The 16,972-nt window shown below is 43.6% G+C and overlaps 1 protein-coding gene across 3 annotated transcripts in view; it reads left to right on the forward strand.

Moving 5' to 3' along the window:
* Nucleotides 1-16,972, forward strand: part of PAPPA (pappalysin 1) — a 235,384-nt gene that overhangs the window by 102,022 nt on the left and 116,390 nt on the right. For all 3 annotated transcript variants that reach the window (XM_040531640.1, XM_040531638.1, XM_040531639.1), the window contains exons 3-5: nucleotides 1,913-2,058; nucleotides 6,378-6,671; nucleotides 10,673-10,865. In XM_040531640.1, the coding sequence (XP_040387574.1) occupies nucleotides 1,913-2,058; nucleotides 6,378-6,671; nucleotides 10,673-10,865 (633 nt within the window). The remainder of the gene's footprint in view (nucleotides 1-1,912; nucleotides 2,059-6,377; nucleotides 6,672-10,672; nucleotides 10,866-16,972) is intronic.

Here is a 16,972-nt window from a genome sequence, read left to right on the forward strand (position 1 = left end):
GTAAAGGGTCACAGTGCTGACCTGTCCTTCAGGATGTCATCCGCATTGACTGGAAGATAAACACTGTATGGAATGGAAACATACCCTTCCATTGGTGTCCCCAAAGAGTACGTCTTCCTCCATGAGTCAGCGAGGGCCTGGGGACACCCAGCCATGAACTATTTTAGAGGCAATGACTTCAGCAAGTGGCAGGGGAAGCTATTGTGGAAATATGAATGTGTTTTCCATTGGGGAGTCCTCCAGGGAAGGACAGAAAGATCTTGGTGCCGATCCAACTCCCCTGTTTTTTTTTCACCCTTCTGGGAACGAAAGCCTTGCAAAATATGCAAGGAACCTTACTGAAGGCGAGTACATTTGATTTGTGCAAGCTCCATGAATCTATACCCATGCACAGATGGAAAGGGAGACTTAAGCAAGAAGGAATGAACTGCTGAAAACCGTAACGGTGTCCTTCCCTAACAAGCTGGTCAACCATGCATGACAGTGTGATCTTTCTTTCCATTATTTCCACCTGCCAAGTGAAGACAGCACAACTCAGTCATGTTTTAGGTCTCAATACAGCACCTCGTATCAAGAGGCAATGTGAGCTGGAGACAGAGAACTTAGAGGTTTACTCTTTTGCTTTGGCTTTCTGCAGCTCTGCTTTAGATCCTCGCAGTGCCTCTGAAGCTGGCGTGGCACTGCAGCATGCGCTTCGGTGAGTCGTTCTTCCTGTAGGCAGGCATCGACGAAGTCTACTTCTTTCGCAGAGTGCCAGAATTCTAGTGGCCGTCAGGCTTAAGGGACTGGCTTTGCTTGCCCACAAGCAGATTGCTCTGTAACCTCCAGATGTCCCAAAAGCTAAGAAACTGTGCTTATCTTGGGGCACCTAAGGAGCCTTGGGAATGTCATGGTAGGGGACCAGCCACTCCATGGGAAATCTCTTGCAAGGCACGCTAGGTCTGTCTCCCGAGGCAGAAGGGAGCCACACTATTAGGAAGAGAGGCTGATCCTCAAGCAGTGCTACACTTCAGAGCATTTATCCCAGGGCTTTTTGTGGGGGGCAGCAGAAGAAGGAGACTCCCCCTCTGTTGGTCAGCTCTCCTCCTGGTCTGAGTCCAGAAGCTGATGAAGGAACCAGCGTGTCTTTGAACACAGGCATGACCCAGTTGTTCTGCCTTAAGGGATTTCTAATGAGACTAATTTTTATCTGTATTTTTCCACATTTTTAACACTGTGTAATTGGGAATTTGGGATGGAAGCATGTTGCCTGCTCGTAATATTTTTGCCCATTTTTAGGCTTGGTTGGTTTACGTTATTAATGTGCAAGACTCAAATACAGCAGATCTAACCTTGTGTTGCTTATTCCCTTCTCCTTGTTACAACTTTGTTTGCTGGAAATAGCAAACTAATTAAAATAGCAATTCCCTAAGAAGCATCCTGTGTCAGGGTTAGACCCAGTGCATCTCGGCACAAATAATGCTGCTGGTGCCAAAGGAGTAATGTCACGAGCTGGTGCCAGACTGAAGACCTGAAGCTTGTTATTGTGGAGGAGAATTATAGGTAAAAACATGGAACAGCTTAGAGAAAATGCGCAAGGTAACTGCTGATATAAAAAGATTTACTGACCATAATACGTGGTTAATTACACTCATGATAAATAGATTCCTATACTTATCTTAGGAATATGGACAGCTTTATATATTTACCTTGGATTTTGTGGCTGTGGTTAAGCAATGGCTGGAAGTCCTCAGACGAGATTCACCATATGAATGCAAAGTAATTGAAGTTTGGAAGTGGGTTATTAAAATATTTCGGGTGACTGATATGCAGGATATTATAAGATCTTTGCCTGGATTGCGGCACTTCTTCAATACTTTGTTGCTTTTTGTGCCACCTTTAGAAAAAAAATGATTTTTATTTCTTTTTACAGAGCGTACTTAGATGTCAATGAACTGAAGAACATACTCAAGCTGGATGGATCCACACACCTCAACATCTTCTTTGCCAACTCTTCCGAGGAAGAGCTGGCTGGAGTGGCAACTTGGCCCTGGGACAAGGAAGCCTTGATGCATCTAGGTGAGTGATAAAGATGTTTCTTCTTTGTAAAGCATTCTTTTGAGGCGCTAAGAAAGAAAGACAAATATGCGCTAAGCTCTGTTCTGATTTCTTATCATTGCTCTAATATATAGTCAGGGGAAAAAAAGTATTTCACGATTCCCAGATACTGGCTCACAACCAGGAAAATATTAGGTTATAAACCCAAAGCATATTATGGTATTTGTAGATGATGTCAAGCTGAAAGTATTTCACCTTTTAAGTGAAGCTACTTTACAGGGCATTCACTCCATGAGAGCACTTAGCAAAGCAGACTTGGGGGGATAGGTGAGGGAACGCAGACAAAGGTGAATTTTTAACCTTAACCTGTTGTGTTATGATCCTTAGTTCATCACTTAGTAAGTGTCCAATTAATTTTCTTTGCAGATTACAGTTAACATTTGTTACTATTTTTTTCCACCAACGTGCAAAAGAGCAAACTGCTGAGAGATTGTATTTCTAACGTGCATTTGAGTAGAACTGGGAAGAGTTTGCTACCCTGCAGATTGGCCCACATGCTTCATGGCTGGCTATGGCTGTTGGAACCCCGGGGTCCAGACAAAGCTATGCAACCTATGAAATGACCCATGGCCCTGACACCTCCAGTGGTTCTGGATCTGTCTTCCTTGCAAAATGTGATGCAAACCTCAAAAGGTTCAGAAGACACCGTCTGAGTCTGTGTGTACTTATCTTAACTGCACCAACCTCCCTCAGGCTGCAAACCTGATCTGGTCATCTTTACAAGAGCAAGGATTCTTACAAGTTTTCCAGATGATTCTCCACCCTGTCTAGACCTTCCTAGGCTGGGGATGAAGTCCAGCCTCAGCCATGTTCAGTCTTTGTGAAAGGCTGAGCCACTTTTTTCCTTATCCAAGCCCACACTGAGCAAAACAAAAAAAGATGTGGCAAATGTAAAGCCCAGAAGAGGACAGCAAATGTGGTGTTTATTATTCTAAAGCATACTAAACATACATTCTAAAGCTATGAGGGCTGAACTACAACTTTTCTGTATTCAGAAATACATTACCCCAAACCTCGACGTTAACACCTCTTTATAGTCACCTATCTATGTAGCCAAAAGGCTCCATGGTCAGACCAAGCAGTTGGAGCTGGCTGCCCTACTTCTGTTAGTCAGCATTTTATTATGAAATCCAGCTCTGCAGCTGCTCTGGAAGAAGTGTGAGCAAACTTCCCTTCCCAGGAGCCGGCACTGACACACATCCAGACAAAATCTCCTGCTGAGCAGGGCTGGAAGTGAAGCCACTTCCACTCTGCCCTGCCTCCAGCCCCATCTCCACGGGCTCCTGCTGGGAGCACCTGAAACAGCAGCTCTGGTTGCTGTTGGGAAAAACCATCCCTGCTGTTCCTACTGGAGTGAAATAAGGCAGGAATAGACCTGATTCACCCCTAACTGAGTATTTTCATAGCTTCCCTTGGTATTGCCATGGGAGGGAGCAGAGAACAAGGGGAGAACTCCAGAGCACTGAGAAGAACCTTCTGCAAGAGGGCTGGGGCTTGCCCAAAGCCCTGGTGAGTTCTTCTGTCACTTCGATAAGCTAATTGTCAACATCATGCCTGAGCAAAACAATTTAAATTCAGCTCCTACAGTGTATTGACAGAATTCATTGACCAAAGAGAGAAAAAAAAGACGTTAGCCAACAGTTTGAAGTTGACTTGCAGTGGAAAAAAAAGTAAAAATAAATTAATAATGGCCATAATTTCCTGTCATAATAGCCCTCCCAGACCTGTGCTTGGTCTGTAAGAATTCATCTTTAATCTTTTTTACTCTCTTCTATAAATCCAATATGTACTTAATAAAAAATATGAAATATGTCCTGTGGTGCAGATCTAAAGGCTGGGATAGAGATTGTCTGGGTGAGGGAGTTTATCTTTTCTGTAAAACTGCAATTGATTTAGATTCTTGACAGCAGTGAAAAATATAAATTTTCAACAAAGGCAAAAATAAAATCTCCCTCTCCAGCTGCCTCAGGGCTGTCCAATGCCAGAACCGTTTAGCCAGCTTTTATTGTGAAGGCACATCCTGCTGGGGAATTTCACCAGTACTCCCAACATTTGAAAACAAACTCTGGAAGGGTCTTAAGGAGTGAGACCCCCACAGCACAATGCACCAAGGTGCTCTCTGGGTGTGAGTGGCTCCAGCTGGGTAGAGCCCAAGCTCTGGAGGAATCAGAGTATGCATCAGATAAAGGGGGAGTGAAGGACACTAGGAACATGGGGAGCTCAATAGCTGCACACTTGGAGGGCTGTATACAGCTGATGAGGCTTGTGGAGAACTAGTGTGAGAGCCAGCTCAGTGTTGTGAAAAGGACGCGCAGGCTCTGAAGGTGGTATAGTAGGCATGATGTTGCAGTGTGAGTAACATTGTTCACTCTTTTGTGTCTGTATTTAAATTTGCTGTTCAATTCTTTACACTAACTATATATTTATGCATGCACCTGTGACTCCACTGTGTGCATGTGTTCACATGTGCCTAGTGCAAAGGGGAAGTCTTTTCTCTCTTGCTATCTGTGCCTGTGTCCTTGCAAGACATACAAAGTGGTCCTTCCTCTCCCTTCAGCATTGATAATATTAAAGCTGGAGCACTGGGTCATGTTTGGACACCGTACTTGAAGGAAAACATGAGACAACCGGGAAAAGCAAAGGAGAACAGACAGGGAGGTCTAGAAGAAGAATTGAGCTACAAGGAAAGGTTGACTGGATTAGGGCTATTCAGCCTCAAGGAAAAGAGCCTGGAGCGGGGAAGGTGACGATCTCACAGAAGCTGGTGAAAGGGGAGGAGAATGGTCTGCTCTTTGTATCGGTGTGAGGCAGGACTCGAAGTCATGAACTTAAATTGCCAAAAAAATCAGTTCAGATTAGATGTGAGTTAAGTCCTCGCAGCCGTAAGAATGAGTGCTGAAATTGATTGCTGGGGCAGTCGTATCATCAGAGGTTGTAAAGAGACATTAGGCCAATATATGTGGGGGATGGCATAGACCTGATTGGTCCAGTGTTGTTTTGAGAGCTGGATTAGGTGGCTTCTTGAGTCTTCTCAGTTTTATTTTCCTGTAATTCCATGGTTATTGCAACAAAAAGACTCCAGGCAGATGAGAATGAAGAGTCTATGGTGCATGAGAAACCGGTGATCTCATCTTCCCTGTGCTATAGTCACTGATAAAGTTCCTCCTGCCAAAGCCTTTTCTCTCCTCATTGTCACTAAATTATTACTGTACCATACCCAAGATTTATTTTCCTGCTATTAGTTTTACAAAGCAGTCTCCTGTTCTCATGGTAGGTAATATATATAAACAGTTTTAAATAAAAGGCTTGGAAAAGTTGAGGTCAATAAGCTAAATAAAGAAAATATGAAACATATAATAAATCCAAAGGTACATCTAACAGAGCTAAAAATATAATGCTTATGATTAATTCAATATACTATAAATCCTCACAAATTTACTATTTGCTCATCTACACATCCCATAATTCACACAACAAAAAAAAATCACCATTGGCTTTCTTTGCACATATTTAACAACCATGCATTTTTTTATTTTTTTTTCAGAATTATCACATTCCGGGATTTCTTTTTTTTTGACACATTAGACTTATGCATATTCATTAGCGGACTGTGCAGTTCAGATCAAACTAGGCTTTCCTGAGTGTATGAGCAGAGTGTATTTCTGACAGATACTTCAAAGCTGTCTACAGGATCAGAGCACACCCCACAGATATCTCCCCCTTCCCAGCACTGGGTGTTTTCCATTTTCTTTGTCCAGGTATTAGTTTGCAAATATTGGTGCAACTTAGTGCAATTTTTAGGGTGTTTCAGAAGTTAGTGGGTTTGTATTTTACATTTACCCTGTGTAATAACGTACTGAGAGTGCTCCAGGTATGTTTTTTTTTGACGCTTGGTTCAAACACATTGTTTACATTTGCCTGGGCAGAATCATTCCATTTCAACACACTAAATGATCTGAAAATGCACAGTACGAAATAATTGTACATAGGATTTTTCGAGTTAAAAACCTACAAACCAAATTGAGCATAACCAGTGGAAAGACCAATAGTCACCGTGGTTTTGGTTTAGGATGTTGGACTTTGTCCCATGATTCTTCATCCTTGGGGTCCCAGATTAAGGATGAGATCAGACCTTGCTGTGCAGTTTCTCTGAGCAGGCAATGCGCTCAATTGTGCAAAGACATCCTATAGAGGATCCCATGAACTGCTGGTGAATCTTCCTCTTGCTGTTGTGAGGAAGACAGAACAAATTTAGAAGCTCTTTTCTTTTCCCCTTGCAGGTGGCATTGTGCTGAATCCTTCCTTCTATGGGATTCCTGGCCACACTCACACGATGATCCATGAAATCGGGCACAGCCTGGGGCTCTACCATGTCTTCCGGGGGATCTCAGAGATCCTCTCCTGCAGCGATCCATGCATGGAAACGGAGCCCTCCTTCGAGACTGGAGACCTCTGCAGAGACACCAACCCCGCTCCTAAGCACAAGCTGTGTGGGGATCCAGGACCTGGCAACGATACGTGTGGTTTTCACAGCTTCCTAAACACGCCCTTCAGTAACTTCATGAGCTATGCAGGTACGTGGGCTTCCTCGGTTTGCTGCTGGTGTCTGTGGTTGGGTGGGAACTGAGAACAGCAATATCAGCTCTCATTTCTGCAGTGCATTTCGTATAGGACTTTTTGCTGACATGTAAGTCCATTGGTATAGGACCGGTCTTGATGGGGACCAAATTTGATGGCATCTGGAAATCCTTCCAGTTCTGTTGTTTTTCTTCTCTGAGTTTTCCCAAACTTTACATAGTTTCATGTGATTTTCAGGTAGAAGGCTTGGGGGAGGACAGAAATGAGGCAAGCATTTAAAAAGAGCTCTTGAAGGCTTTACAGCAAATTTGACACCCTATTTTCCTGAAACCTTGATGCCTGATCTGAATCTTTGCACAACTCAAATTCAGAGGTTGTTTACCCTCTCCTCAGGAGACAGTACATGTCAGATGAATATTGATACCACCAAGACTGTGGGAATGATATCTAATGAGACACTGCTCATGCCTCTGTGAATTCTGTCCGTTCAAATACTATGTTGTTTGATTCAGATTCACTGCAGTTGAGCTGCCATCACTCACACCTGAGTTTCCTCATCAGGGTGTGAATACTGGGACAGTACCCGGATCGGGATTGCTCTGCTGGTCAAAGACTACCAGCATGGTGTGCTGATTCGTTCTAGAAGTGCAAACAGCTCTGTGCCAGTGCGGTAAAACCAACCCTTAAGGGAGAAGAAGCTTTTTAAGCAACCCCCTGATTTTGTAGCTACAACTTTGCAGGCTTCTGTTGGCACAGCTCTGTTGCTCGGGGATGCTGGTTTGTAGCACTTCTACCCTGAGAACATAATACAAAGAGGGCATGAGCTCCTGTGACCCCTGCCCATCAGACAAGGGCAGGGTGGGCTCCTTGCTCCTCCCCGAGAAGTTCAGGGGGAGCTGAAGGATCCCCTGTTATTTCTCAGAAGGAACAGGGAATACCTGGACTTGTATTTTTTATCTTAGACTCTTGTGGGGTCTAGCTGTGCTGAAGGTCTGTGACACTGAGCTGACAGCATCCACAGCATTTTAAAGGGGACCAATACAATCATAGCCACTGAAGGGCACCTTAATACTACAGGCAGAAACACAGATTGCCCACTCAAAAGGTCACAAGAGTGCTTATTCTGTAAACTATAGGGAAGCAAAATGTTTAATGTCATCTGAGGCACAGATTGAAATGATTTATAACATAAATGCTTTCATGCCCTTCATGGCACTAGCTAAACGTGATGCTTAGTTTTCTTTTTATTTTTCTGTTCGTTTAGAAGGTGTTTTCAGGAGCAAGCATGCAAGCACTGTGTCAACTCCTAAATGTGTTATGCACTTCTGTGCATGTGGCAGGGCAGAAAGTCTCATGCCTACTGACAGTCTGCTGGTCATTTCACCCCAAGAAGTCGGTGCCACTTGGGATTTACAGTATCCCTCCACCAAATCTGCCTGTGTGTATGTGAAAAGGGGTGGTGCGTGCATGTCTCAGAACCCTGAGGTCTCGTCTTCCAAAGAGAACTTGCCTTGCCAATTGTCTCGAGAGTTGAGACGGAAAGGCAGAGCACAGAGATGCATATCTGCTATTGGGAGCTAAGTATGTGCTGGTGTGCTGAGCAGAAACCTTTTTTTTTTTCTTGAAAAATTAAGTGAAGCGACATGATAGGTATCTGTAGAGCTCATGCATGAATCTGTTTGCTTTTCTGTTGTTGCCAGTGGAATAAAAATCATATCAGGATATCAAATCGCTGTAGAAATACCTTTGAAACATCTAGGTTGAGGTCATGCAGCTCCAAACATCGCCTTTCTTGCCTTCCTCTTTTGCTGCTCGTATACAGCTTGATCCCATTGTGCCTGCCTATCTAACAGCCATCTGTCCAGTCACCCCCAACTTGGTAGCGAAGCACCAACTTAAAGGGTAACTTCTCTTTCCCCAAAATAGCAAGTGAGAATATCTAGGAGATCAAGAAGTGTGAGAAAAGCTTTTATTATTTTTACAAGTCCACCTAGCTGTGGTGTTCCCAAATAAAAGGTAGGCTAGTCTTTTAGACCACTCTGTATGAAAACAGCAGGAATTCTGCTTCCGAATTCTGGTGGAATAATCATCCCAGCAAAGCGTGTTGAATTTCTCTAATTATAATTTCGTTTGAGGATCTCGAACCTTTCTTGAAATCGAGTGGTAAGTGAAACATCTCTTCCCCTCGCCCCCTCCTGCCCCCAGCCTGTGCTGATGTTTAAGCAGGTTGAGAATGCAGGTCATCTTTCTCCCGTGCCATTGTCACACTGCTTTGTCCTATATATATTTTATTGTTCCTTTATGATGGCTATTAAGGGCCTTTGTCTCCTTCTGGGCTTCCGTGAAGAATATTTATGGCTTTTACAGCATGCTTAGGGTTAGGCTGTCGACAATTATTGAGGAAATCCAGAGATGTCATATTAAAGCAGCTTTTTGTGAAACCACAGGGATTTGTGGATACTTTCATGCTGGTGGTGCTATGCGTGTTCGATGAGGGGAGGTTCACCTCTGGGTGGAATTAGGTGAGAGACAGGAGAACCTGTGACCTGGGGTGTCCTTACCCCTTCAGTAGCAGCAGGACTACATTTGGGGCTGGCATTTGAGCAGGATCCCAAGCGAAGCTGACTCCTTTTACTTGTGGCTCAGGGAAGATGTGGTAAGCTTTTAAATTAGCCAGCAGATTCACACTTCTGTCTAGAACAAATTCATATTTTTTGAGGTTCACAGGGCATGGATTTGAAGACATCAGAGCATCTAGCAGTGGTATTATATCAAACTGCCGACTTACATGCAGGCAGGCAGCTCTCCGAACAGCCTTCGGTGACCTGCGTCTTCCCAGAAGAGCGCAGTACTTGACCTGTGCAAAACTGTCATTGTTGTTTTGTGTCGCGGCAGCGTGCAGCGGTCCCATCTGGGACTGAGATTTACTGGGCTGGGAACTCTGCAGGCATACGTGGAGAAACACTGTGTTTTCAAGAGCTGTTCATCTGATGGGAAGAGTACCAGAAAAATGGTTAAAGCGCTAGCATCAAGTTCTTCAGCGTAGCTTTGCTGGGTGACTTTGCATAACATATTTATTCCTTCTGTGATCTGCACAATGGAGAATTGGTAATTTTCTACTTCTCCAGGGCATTGCAGTTGTAAAATCGTGTGATGTTCAGATAGTACTAGATGTGTTTTTGTTGCCAAACCATGTTTGAGAAAAACAGATGAAGTAAGAAATGAGAAATGGATATTTATGGGAAATTCTGCAGCAACTTATTTCTCCATTTTGAATGAATAAGAAATTTGAAATATCAAAAATGTTTTTGCAGTTTTCAGAAATGGATTAAAATCATAATGGTGATGGAAGTTATTCAACTGCACCAAAATTTTCCCTTGTTAATCAGTGATTATAAATCGTTTTTAAACTGATCTTTGAGAACATTTTTATTTGTTCATTAGAAACTTTGAGAACTTTTAAGAGTTATTTAACTAATATTATTTTTTTAATTCTGGATTCTTTCAGTTAAGAAAACTGTAAAAGTCCATTGCACACAGTTTGTATGAGCCCCAGTTTATTTGGTTTATCCTAGCACTAGCTGTCCTTTATCCTTTTATCCTCTCAGAGATGTTCTTTTACACATGAAATCCTTCTAAATCCAGAGGCCCACTGGTAGCCCCAGCCCTGACCAGAAGGTGCTGCATGGAGGGTTTGAGTTTCGTCACCTCCAGGTGTCTGTCCTCTCTTGGGATGATCTCTAGGTGCTTCATGTGTGTCCCGAACCAGAGGGAGGCAACGTTTATTGGTTTATTTTTTCCTTTTTAACTTCTCTTTCCTTTCACCTGCCTCCCCAAGTGATGACCGTGCTAATTCGTTCACAGTCCATTAACTTTTGAAAGCTGCGAGGCCTCATCCTGCCCTCTGCAAGCAGCTCCCATTCACCAGGCTGTAATTCTCTCTCTTGCTCCCATCGTGACTCCCGTGTGGTTGATACGGTTTCTGTTTTAATTCCAGATGATGACTGCACCGACTCCTTCACGCCCAACCAAGTGGCCAGGATGCACTGCTACTTGGACCTCGTCTACCAGAGCTGGCAGCCTGCAAAGAAGCCAGCTCCTATTGCAATTGCCCCCCAGATTGTGGCTCGGACCTCCGCCTCTGTCACCCTGGAGTGGTTTCCGCCCATTGATGGACACTTCTTTGAAAGGTGATCACACGCTGCTCTGTACTCGTGCACTCCATTGAAGGGGAAGGGAAGGCAGGGGAGCAGTCTGGGGCCCCGCTCCTGGAGAGCAGCTTTAACATGTGCTACACTCAGCCTGGGTTAAGGCTCTTTCTTAAATTTGTTCATATTGAGGAGGTTATTGATCTGTTTTCTGCTCTGCCTTTCTCAGCCTGTAGCACTCTGTTGAGAGCCATTGATTTGCCATGTAAAGGGCAAATCTTTTTCCATATGTTATGGGAGGAATTTTCAATCAGCAATTCTGGCCTTGTGATTCCTGCAGTTTTTGCTGCTCATGAGTACCTGTGGGCTTCAGCTCTGTCTGCACGTTCCCCCTCCTCCTCTCGCACGTTTCCTTTCCAAGGACAAGGGGAATCTTGTTTCTACTGCTGTGACAGCACAGAGCTCGTGGGCAGTGGTGTTTCCCAAGGGCAGGAGGTGCAGGACCTGGGAGAGGACAAATGCTGCCTCCTTCCCTGAGCTGCAGGTCTGAGAAGGGAATCGAGCAAGGCACAATGAAACCCTTAAAGCCCTGAATATCCCACAAGTGTCATTGTGCTGCACCTTGAGCAGAGCCTGTAGGTCACAGCATGTGTATGTGCACACGTTCATGGCTCGCAGCCCCATCGTACCAATAGTGAGGAATTAAAATGAATGCATGGCTGTGGGCAAGAGTTGCACCACACAACAGTTCACAGCCAAAGCCACCCTGCCTCAGGCGCAACCTGAGCAACTGGGCAGTCTTCAAAGTACAAGGGTGTCCAGGACAGAGCTGGATGTGCTGTGGGAAGAGAACTTCCTAAATAATCAACCATCTCGCATTGCCATTAACTCACCTTGGGTGTTTGCCTGTCCTCTCCATTTCTTGCTCTGTTATTTTACAGAGAACAAACTTTAAGTGTCCTTCAGGACTGTAGCAATGCATACAGCAGGAGGCCAAATTTACAAGCATATTAGCACCCAAACAGCTGTCTCAGCACTGCTGCTTTGTTCAGTGAGAGCACCTTGAAAGCCGCTATCTTAAGCATTGGTGAAACTCCTTCCAGCCCTGCTAGGACAACATGGCCATTTTGGTGTCCAGCCTGTACTTTATGGGAGTAGGCAGATAGCTGTCATTTTCTGCTCAGAGGAGATTTTCCACTTTTATGGTAGATTAATATAGGGGATGGGGGAATCAAATTATATTAGGAGTTGATAAAGACAGGGCTTGTGCTCTGAACAGTGCTCCATATTTGTGCTCAGTATTTGTTTTAATTGCAGTTTTGCATCTGAATCCTTTTATTCCCTATGTGTGAAAACGACTTATGTGAAGTTCTGAAAATTAATTCAGAATTTTTTGGCCCATAATCATTTTTAGGTAAATTAAGTTTCTCCAATTTAATTTAGATTTCAGAAGATACTGACTGTGCGTTAAATAAATACCATCTGCCTCTTAAAACACACTGATGCAGAGTTAATTGTTGTGTAACCAAATATGTCTTTATTACATATTTCTTATAACTCAATCAATATGTTCTTAATAACTCCTAGTTAGTTGCTTCTTAAATGACATACAGTGGATAACCTGCTAAATCTAAAATTTCATAACAGAGTTATATGTTAAGTAGTGATTTTCTAGAAAAAATATCCTTTGGGTTTTCAAATCTGTGTGCTGTTTTACTGAAGAGATTTAAAGAGACAGTTTCAAATACTTTGTGTCCAATTCCTTGTTAAAATGGGATTCTGAGTACTAACAGAGAAATGTTGCTGTGACCATTGTAAAATGTCACTGAAATCTATAAATTGCCCTGTCTAAAACAAGCCCAAACTTCTGATGTATTAATCAAAACACATGTGATGGTAGTGTTGTAGTGACTAACGCAGCCCATGTGCTAAACTCCCAGTACCTGTGTGTCCGGCAGTGCCTGGATAGATACGTGCCTGTATCAATTCACAAAATTGGGTCACTGTGCAAGACAAGTAGGAGGTAAAATTGGCCAAGTATAATCTTATCTGTGTGTGGGAATACTGTAAATCTTCGCAGATATTTTTACACAAAGTGCACACCATGGCCCAAATTTTACTTGCCTCACTTGAATGAATAAACTCATTCACTTCAATGGGATTATTCATGTAAAAAACAGAGGACTGATACTCAACTGCTGAGTGCCTTGGGCCTGGTTTCTAATGCTCGGAGGCCCCTTCCATGCTGTTTTGACAGCATAAAAGGGCCTTAAAAGGCTGAATGGCTCTGGCTACATTAGCAAGCATTGTGGCCCAATATAAGTAGATCTCTAGCGCAAAACAGTCATTAATGAAGACCTGACGTCAACCTAGTAGGGGCTTTAGGGGTGTTTGCCTCAGCCTAGCTCGAGCCTGGTCCCGTGGCTGGGATGCCGTCAGTTGGAGCACATCAGGTGTGGTCCAGGGGCACATCTTCCACTCCGGCTTCCAGCAGAACAGGGTCCAGCTTCCGAGCTCTGGGACTGCTCCGAGCGCTGCAGGTGGGGAAGATGAAGAGTTTCACTTCAAAAGCTCTCTCACGATCCAAACTACAAGGCTACTGGAGGTGCACTCCATGCAATTGAAGTCCCTTTTGTTCTCTAGAGCTGTGCATAGGCAGTGACCTCTGCTTAATGAAAGTCAGGAAGGAAAAACTTAGCCTTGTGTTTAAAAATGTAACCCTGGTCTGGCTGTATGTGTGGATGAGGTCCCAACAACTCTGTGGCTGCATGGGGGTAAAGGGCCCCGTGCCTCTTCCCTACTTAGATGCAACTGTCACATTGCCACAATATTTGGTGCTTTTCTCTTAAGGCCTCTGTTCTGGAAATTACTTGATGTCCCTGAGTATTGTGGTTGGATGTGGCAATCTTGAAGGTCTTTTCCAACCTAGGTGTTTCTATGATTCTGTGATTAATTATGTGGCTTTGGGGACAGAGAATACTGCTAAGTCACAGTTCTTGTGGGTCTGGGGATGCCCATCCTGTGTCCTCATGCCTTGGCTGTGCACAGAAGTAAAATCTTCCTGGCAGACTCTCCTTACATAGTTCATGTATACAGCTGATGGGTGCTGTATTGCTCCAGAGAGACATTTACCTGCATATAAACTTGCCAGCATGTCTTTGACCCTAAACTCCAGCAGCTGGTTGAACTTCTAAACATCTTTAGTAATAAAATACATCAAACCCCAGCATTTCTTCTTGTTGTTGCTACCTACGGGATTGGAATAGTTGCCATTCCCCATACTACCACACACACACAAAAAAAATGAAAATGTCGCATGCGCATATAATAATATGTGATAATGAAATAATAATAGAGCCAACAAAACAAGTGAAAACAAGTGAGAAGAAAACTCTATTCATTTCCTGACTGCATCTATTAGATGCGTTCATCTGCTGTCGCTAAGCATCCATTCATGCGCCTCCTGTTTGATATGCGTAGGCGGGATGTAAACAGTTATTGTAATAGGGCTCTGTAGCAGATTCTGCTTGGACAGAAAACTTTGAATGCATCTGCTCTTCCAAGTTTTCATTGAGGTGACTGTATTAATTTCCATGAATCTGATGCTATCTCATTCTTAGCAAGCAAATATTTTGGCCAGTATGTTTCCCAGATCTAGATGGCTGGGCTTGATAATTGCTTGCTTAAATCTTGCTGGAAAGTTTCAGTGCCTTGGGGGGGGAGGGCACTGATACTGAATTCCAAGCAAGCAGGTATAATTTAGTCCGAAAACAGGCATTGGTTACTGAAAGGAATGACAGATTTTTTACTGGTTTGGGATTGCCCACTAAACCGATGCCAGCCCTGATGAGAATTGCCTGTTTTTCACTAGTAATCTTTATGTTTTGAATCCACCTCCCTGGAATATGATGCTGTAGGAATTAATTCCTCCTGTGCTCTGAACTTCAGAAGCTGGAATTTCCCCAGTACTTGGTTTGTTAGAAAACAGTAAAGTCTAGATTTTCCATTACCCTGCACTTTGGGGAATCATGTGTACCGGTGTATAAGGTGTCAGATATGCTATCATTCCTAATTAACAGCGTTCTGAACCATTTTATGCTCATTTTGTCTTGCTGTCAGTGGCTACATAAGGTGTAAGGATCTGGCTTAGGTTTTCATAAGCCTGTAAATACAATTCCATAATTAGTTTTGACATCCATGGCTGTTTGCAGGATTTGTGTTCAAGAGTCTGCAGACCAAAATCTTTAACCCAGGAGTCATCCCCTGTGTAACTCCTTTCAGCCAGTGGAGTTACATCAGGGTTGAGTTTGGCTCCCAAACTGGAAAAGTAAAAAGAGAAAGTTTGCTCATAGCCTTTCCCACATGATGCTCCTTGTGATTTCTCTTACCTCCAAGTCCTTGCTGGTAAAAGGAAATGTTTGTCCATAAGCCTACAGTTTTTTCCACCATGGCAGCCTGTGATGAAATTGTATAGCTGCTAATTTGAGTAAAAAGCAGTCCTAATTGTGGAAACTTGGCTTTCAAAGCCCTGTCCTCATCCAGGACCAAGCACTAATGCTGGAGTCTCTTTGTAGAGAAACTGAAATATTATTATTGCAGGGATTTCTATCCTTACTGTTGGTGGATGTGTCTGAAAAACAACTGCACGATAATAATCCTACATTTTGATTTCTCAGTCCCGTTTTTTCCAGATTCTTGATTTATTTATTTTTTTGCATATACTATTTAGGCATGCTGAATTAAGCACTTAAACCACTGCTAAATAGATGGCTGAGAGATGAAACAGGGAGGTGGTATCATACCAATAATACAGGTGGGTGAAGTGAGACAGAGAGCAGAGAAGTTATTCGCGGCACGCCCAGGTTTGTTCATTATGACTGGTACAGATCGTGCAAGGAAGATCTTTGCCTCCCTTCCCTCTGTTCTACCCCATTGCCACACTTCATCCCGTCAGATGTTTTCAGCAGGTGCATCCCTCTCTGCGATGTCTGCTGGTTCAATCCTTTACTGTCTCTTTGCAGGAGTGGCGGCAGGCCATACTGAAATGGATACGAGTTTTACCACTGATTTCATTCCAAGTCCCCCCTGTCGACAATCCCTGCTTCCGCCTAATTAAGCCAACTGAACGCTGACTTTCAAATAGATCCCTGTCAACAAATAAGAGATGCTAAGCCATAGAGCAGCTGAGCATGTGTTGTCCCTAGCACCAAAGGGAAACAAGGACGCACAGCCTGGGAGGGCTGGAGGGGTAACTTTGCTGTCCTCTTCTGCCTGAGGATCACAGTACCCTTTGCAAAGCTGTGCTGAAATAAATCACAGTGGGAGCTGGTTGAAATTTGTGTGTCTGATTATAATAATTGATGACTCCATCCTTACTTACTTGGGGTGTTTAGAGAGTGCACTGTGTTGTGCACAAATTGCCTAAAACTTCTGTTCTTTCCTAGTTGCATTTGTTCTCTTAAGATCACTAATTCTTTCTTTTGTTTTGGGTGGGCGTCATTCGTTAAAGCAGAACAATGAATTAAGAATAATAAAAAAGTTTCTGGGATCAAAACACACATTCTGGGTCGTACTGGTGCCAAACTGTGAGACTCCGAAGAATGTTAGGGATGAACTGTGTGAGCCACGTCCTCAACTGATATAAATCACTTTGATGTTAGGGAATGTATTAGAGTTACACTAGTCTACATCAGTTTAAACCCTCACCTTGTGAACGTATTAGCAAAAATATTTGTGAATCACTGTTTAACTGGGCTTTCCTGTTCATCAGCTTCTGCTGATAGGGCTTTATTGACAGTAGCTGGTATCAGACCTGTTGTCTAGTTGAAGTAATGTTGGCATTGGGCAGTGAAGTGCCTTTCCCAACGCCACGTCATGCCATCTGATGTCATGGGGCCATAAGATGTTTCAGCTCAAAAAGAGCCATCTGCTGGTACCAAGGCTGCCAGGTACTGAATCCAGTTTCCCCTCTGGAAAGGATTAAGGGCATGTTCTTTTCTGTATGATCACAACCCGCCCCTTTCCAGACTTCTAGTGATCGGGGCGGTGAGACACCTCCGAAAGCAGGTCCTTGCACATTTAGCAAAGCCGTGCTTCACAGAGCAGCTCTGTCCGGTGCTTGCAGAGTCTAGGACTTTACTGTGTCGTCT

The sequence above is a fragment of the Cygnus olor genome, chromosome 19, assembly GCF_009769625.2.
Source record: "Cygnus olor isolate bCygOlo1 chromosome 19, bCygOlo1.pri.v2, whole genome shotgun sequence".
NCBI lineage: Eukaryota > Metazoa > Chordata > Aves > Anseriformes > Anatidae > Cygnus > Cygnus olor.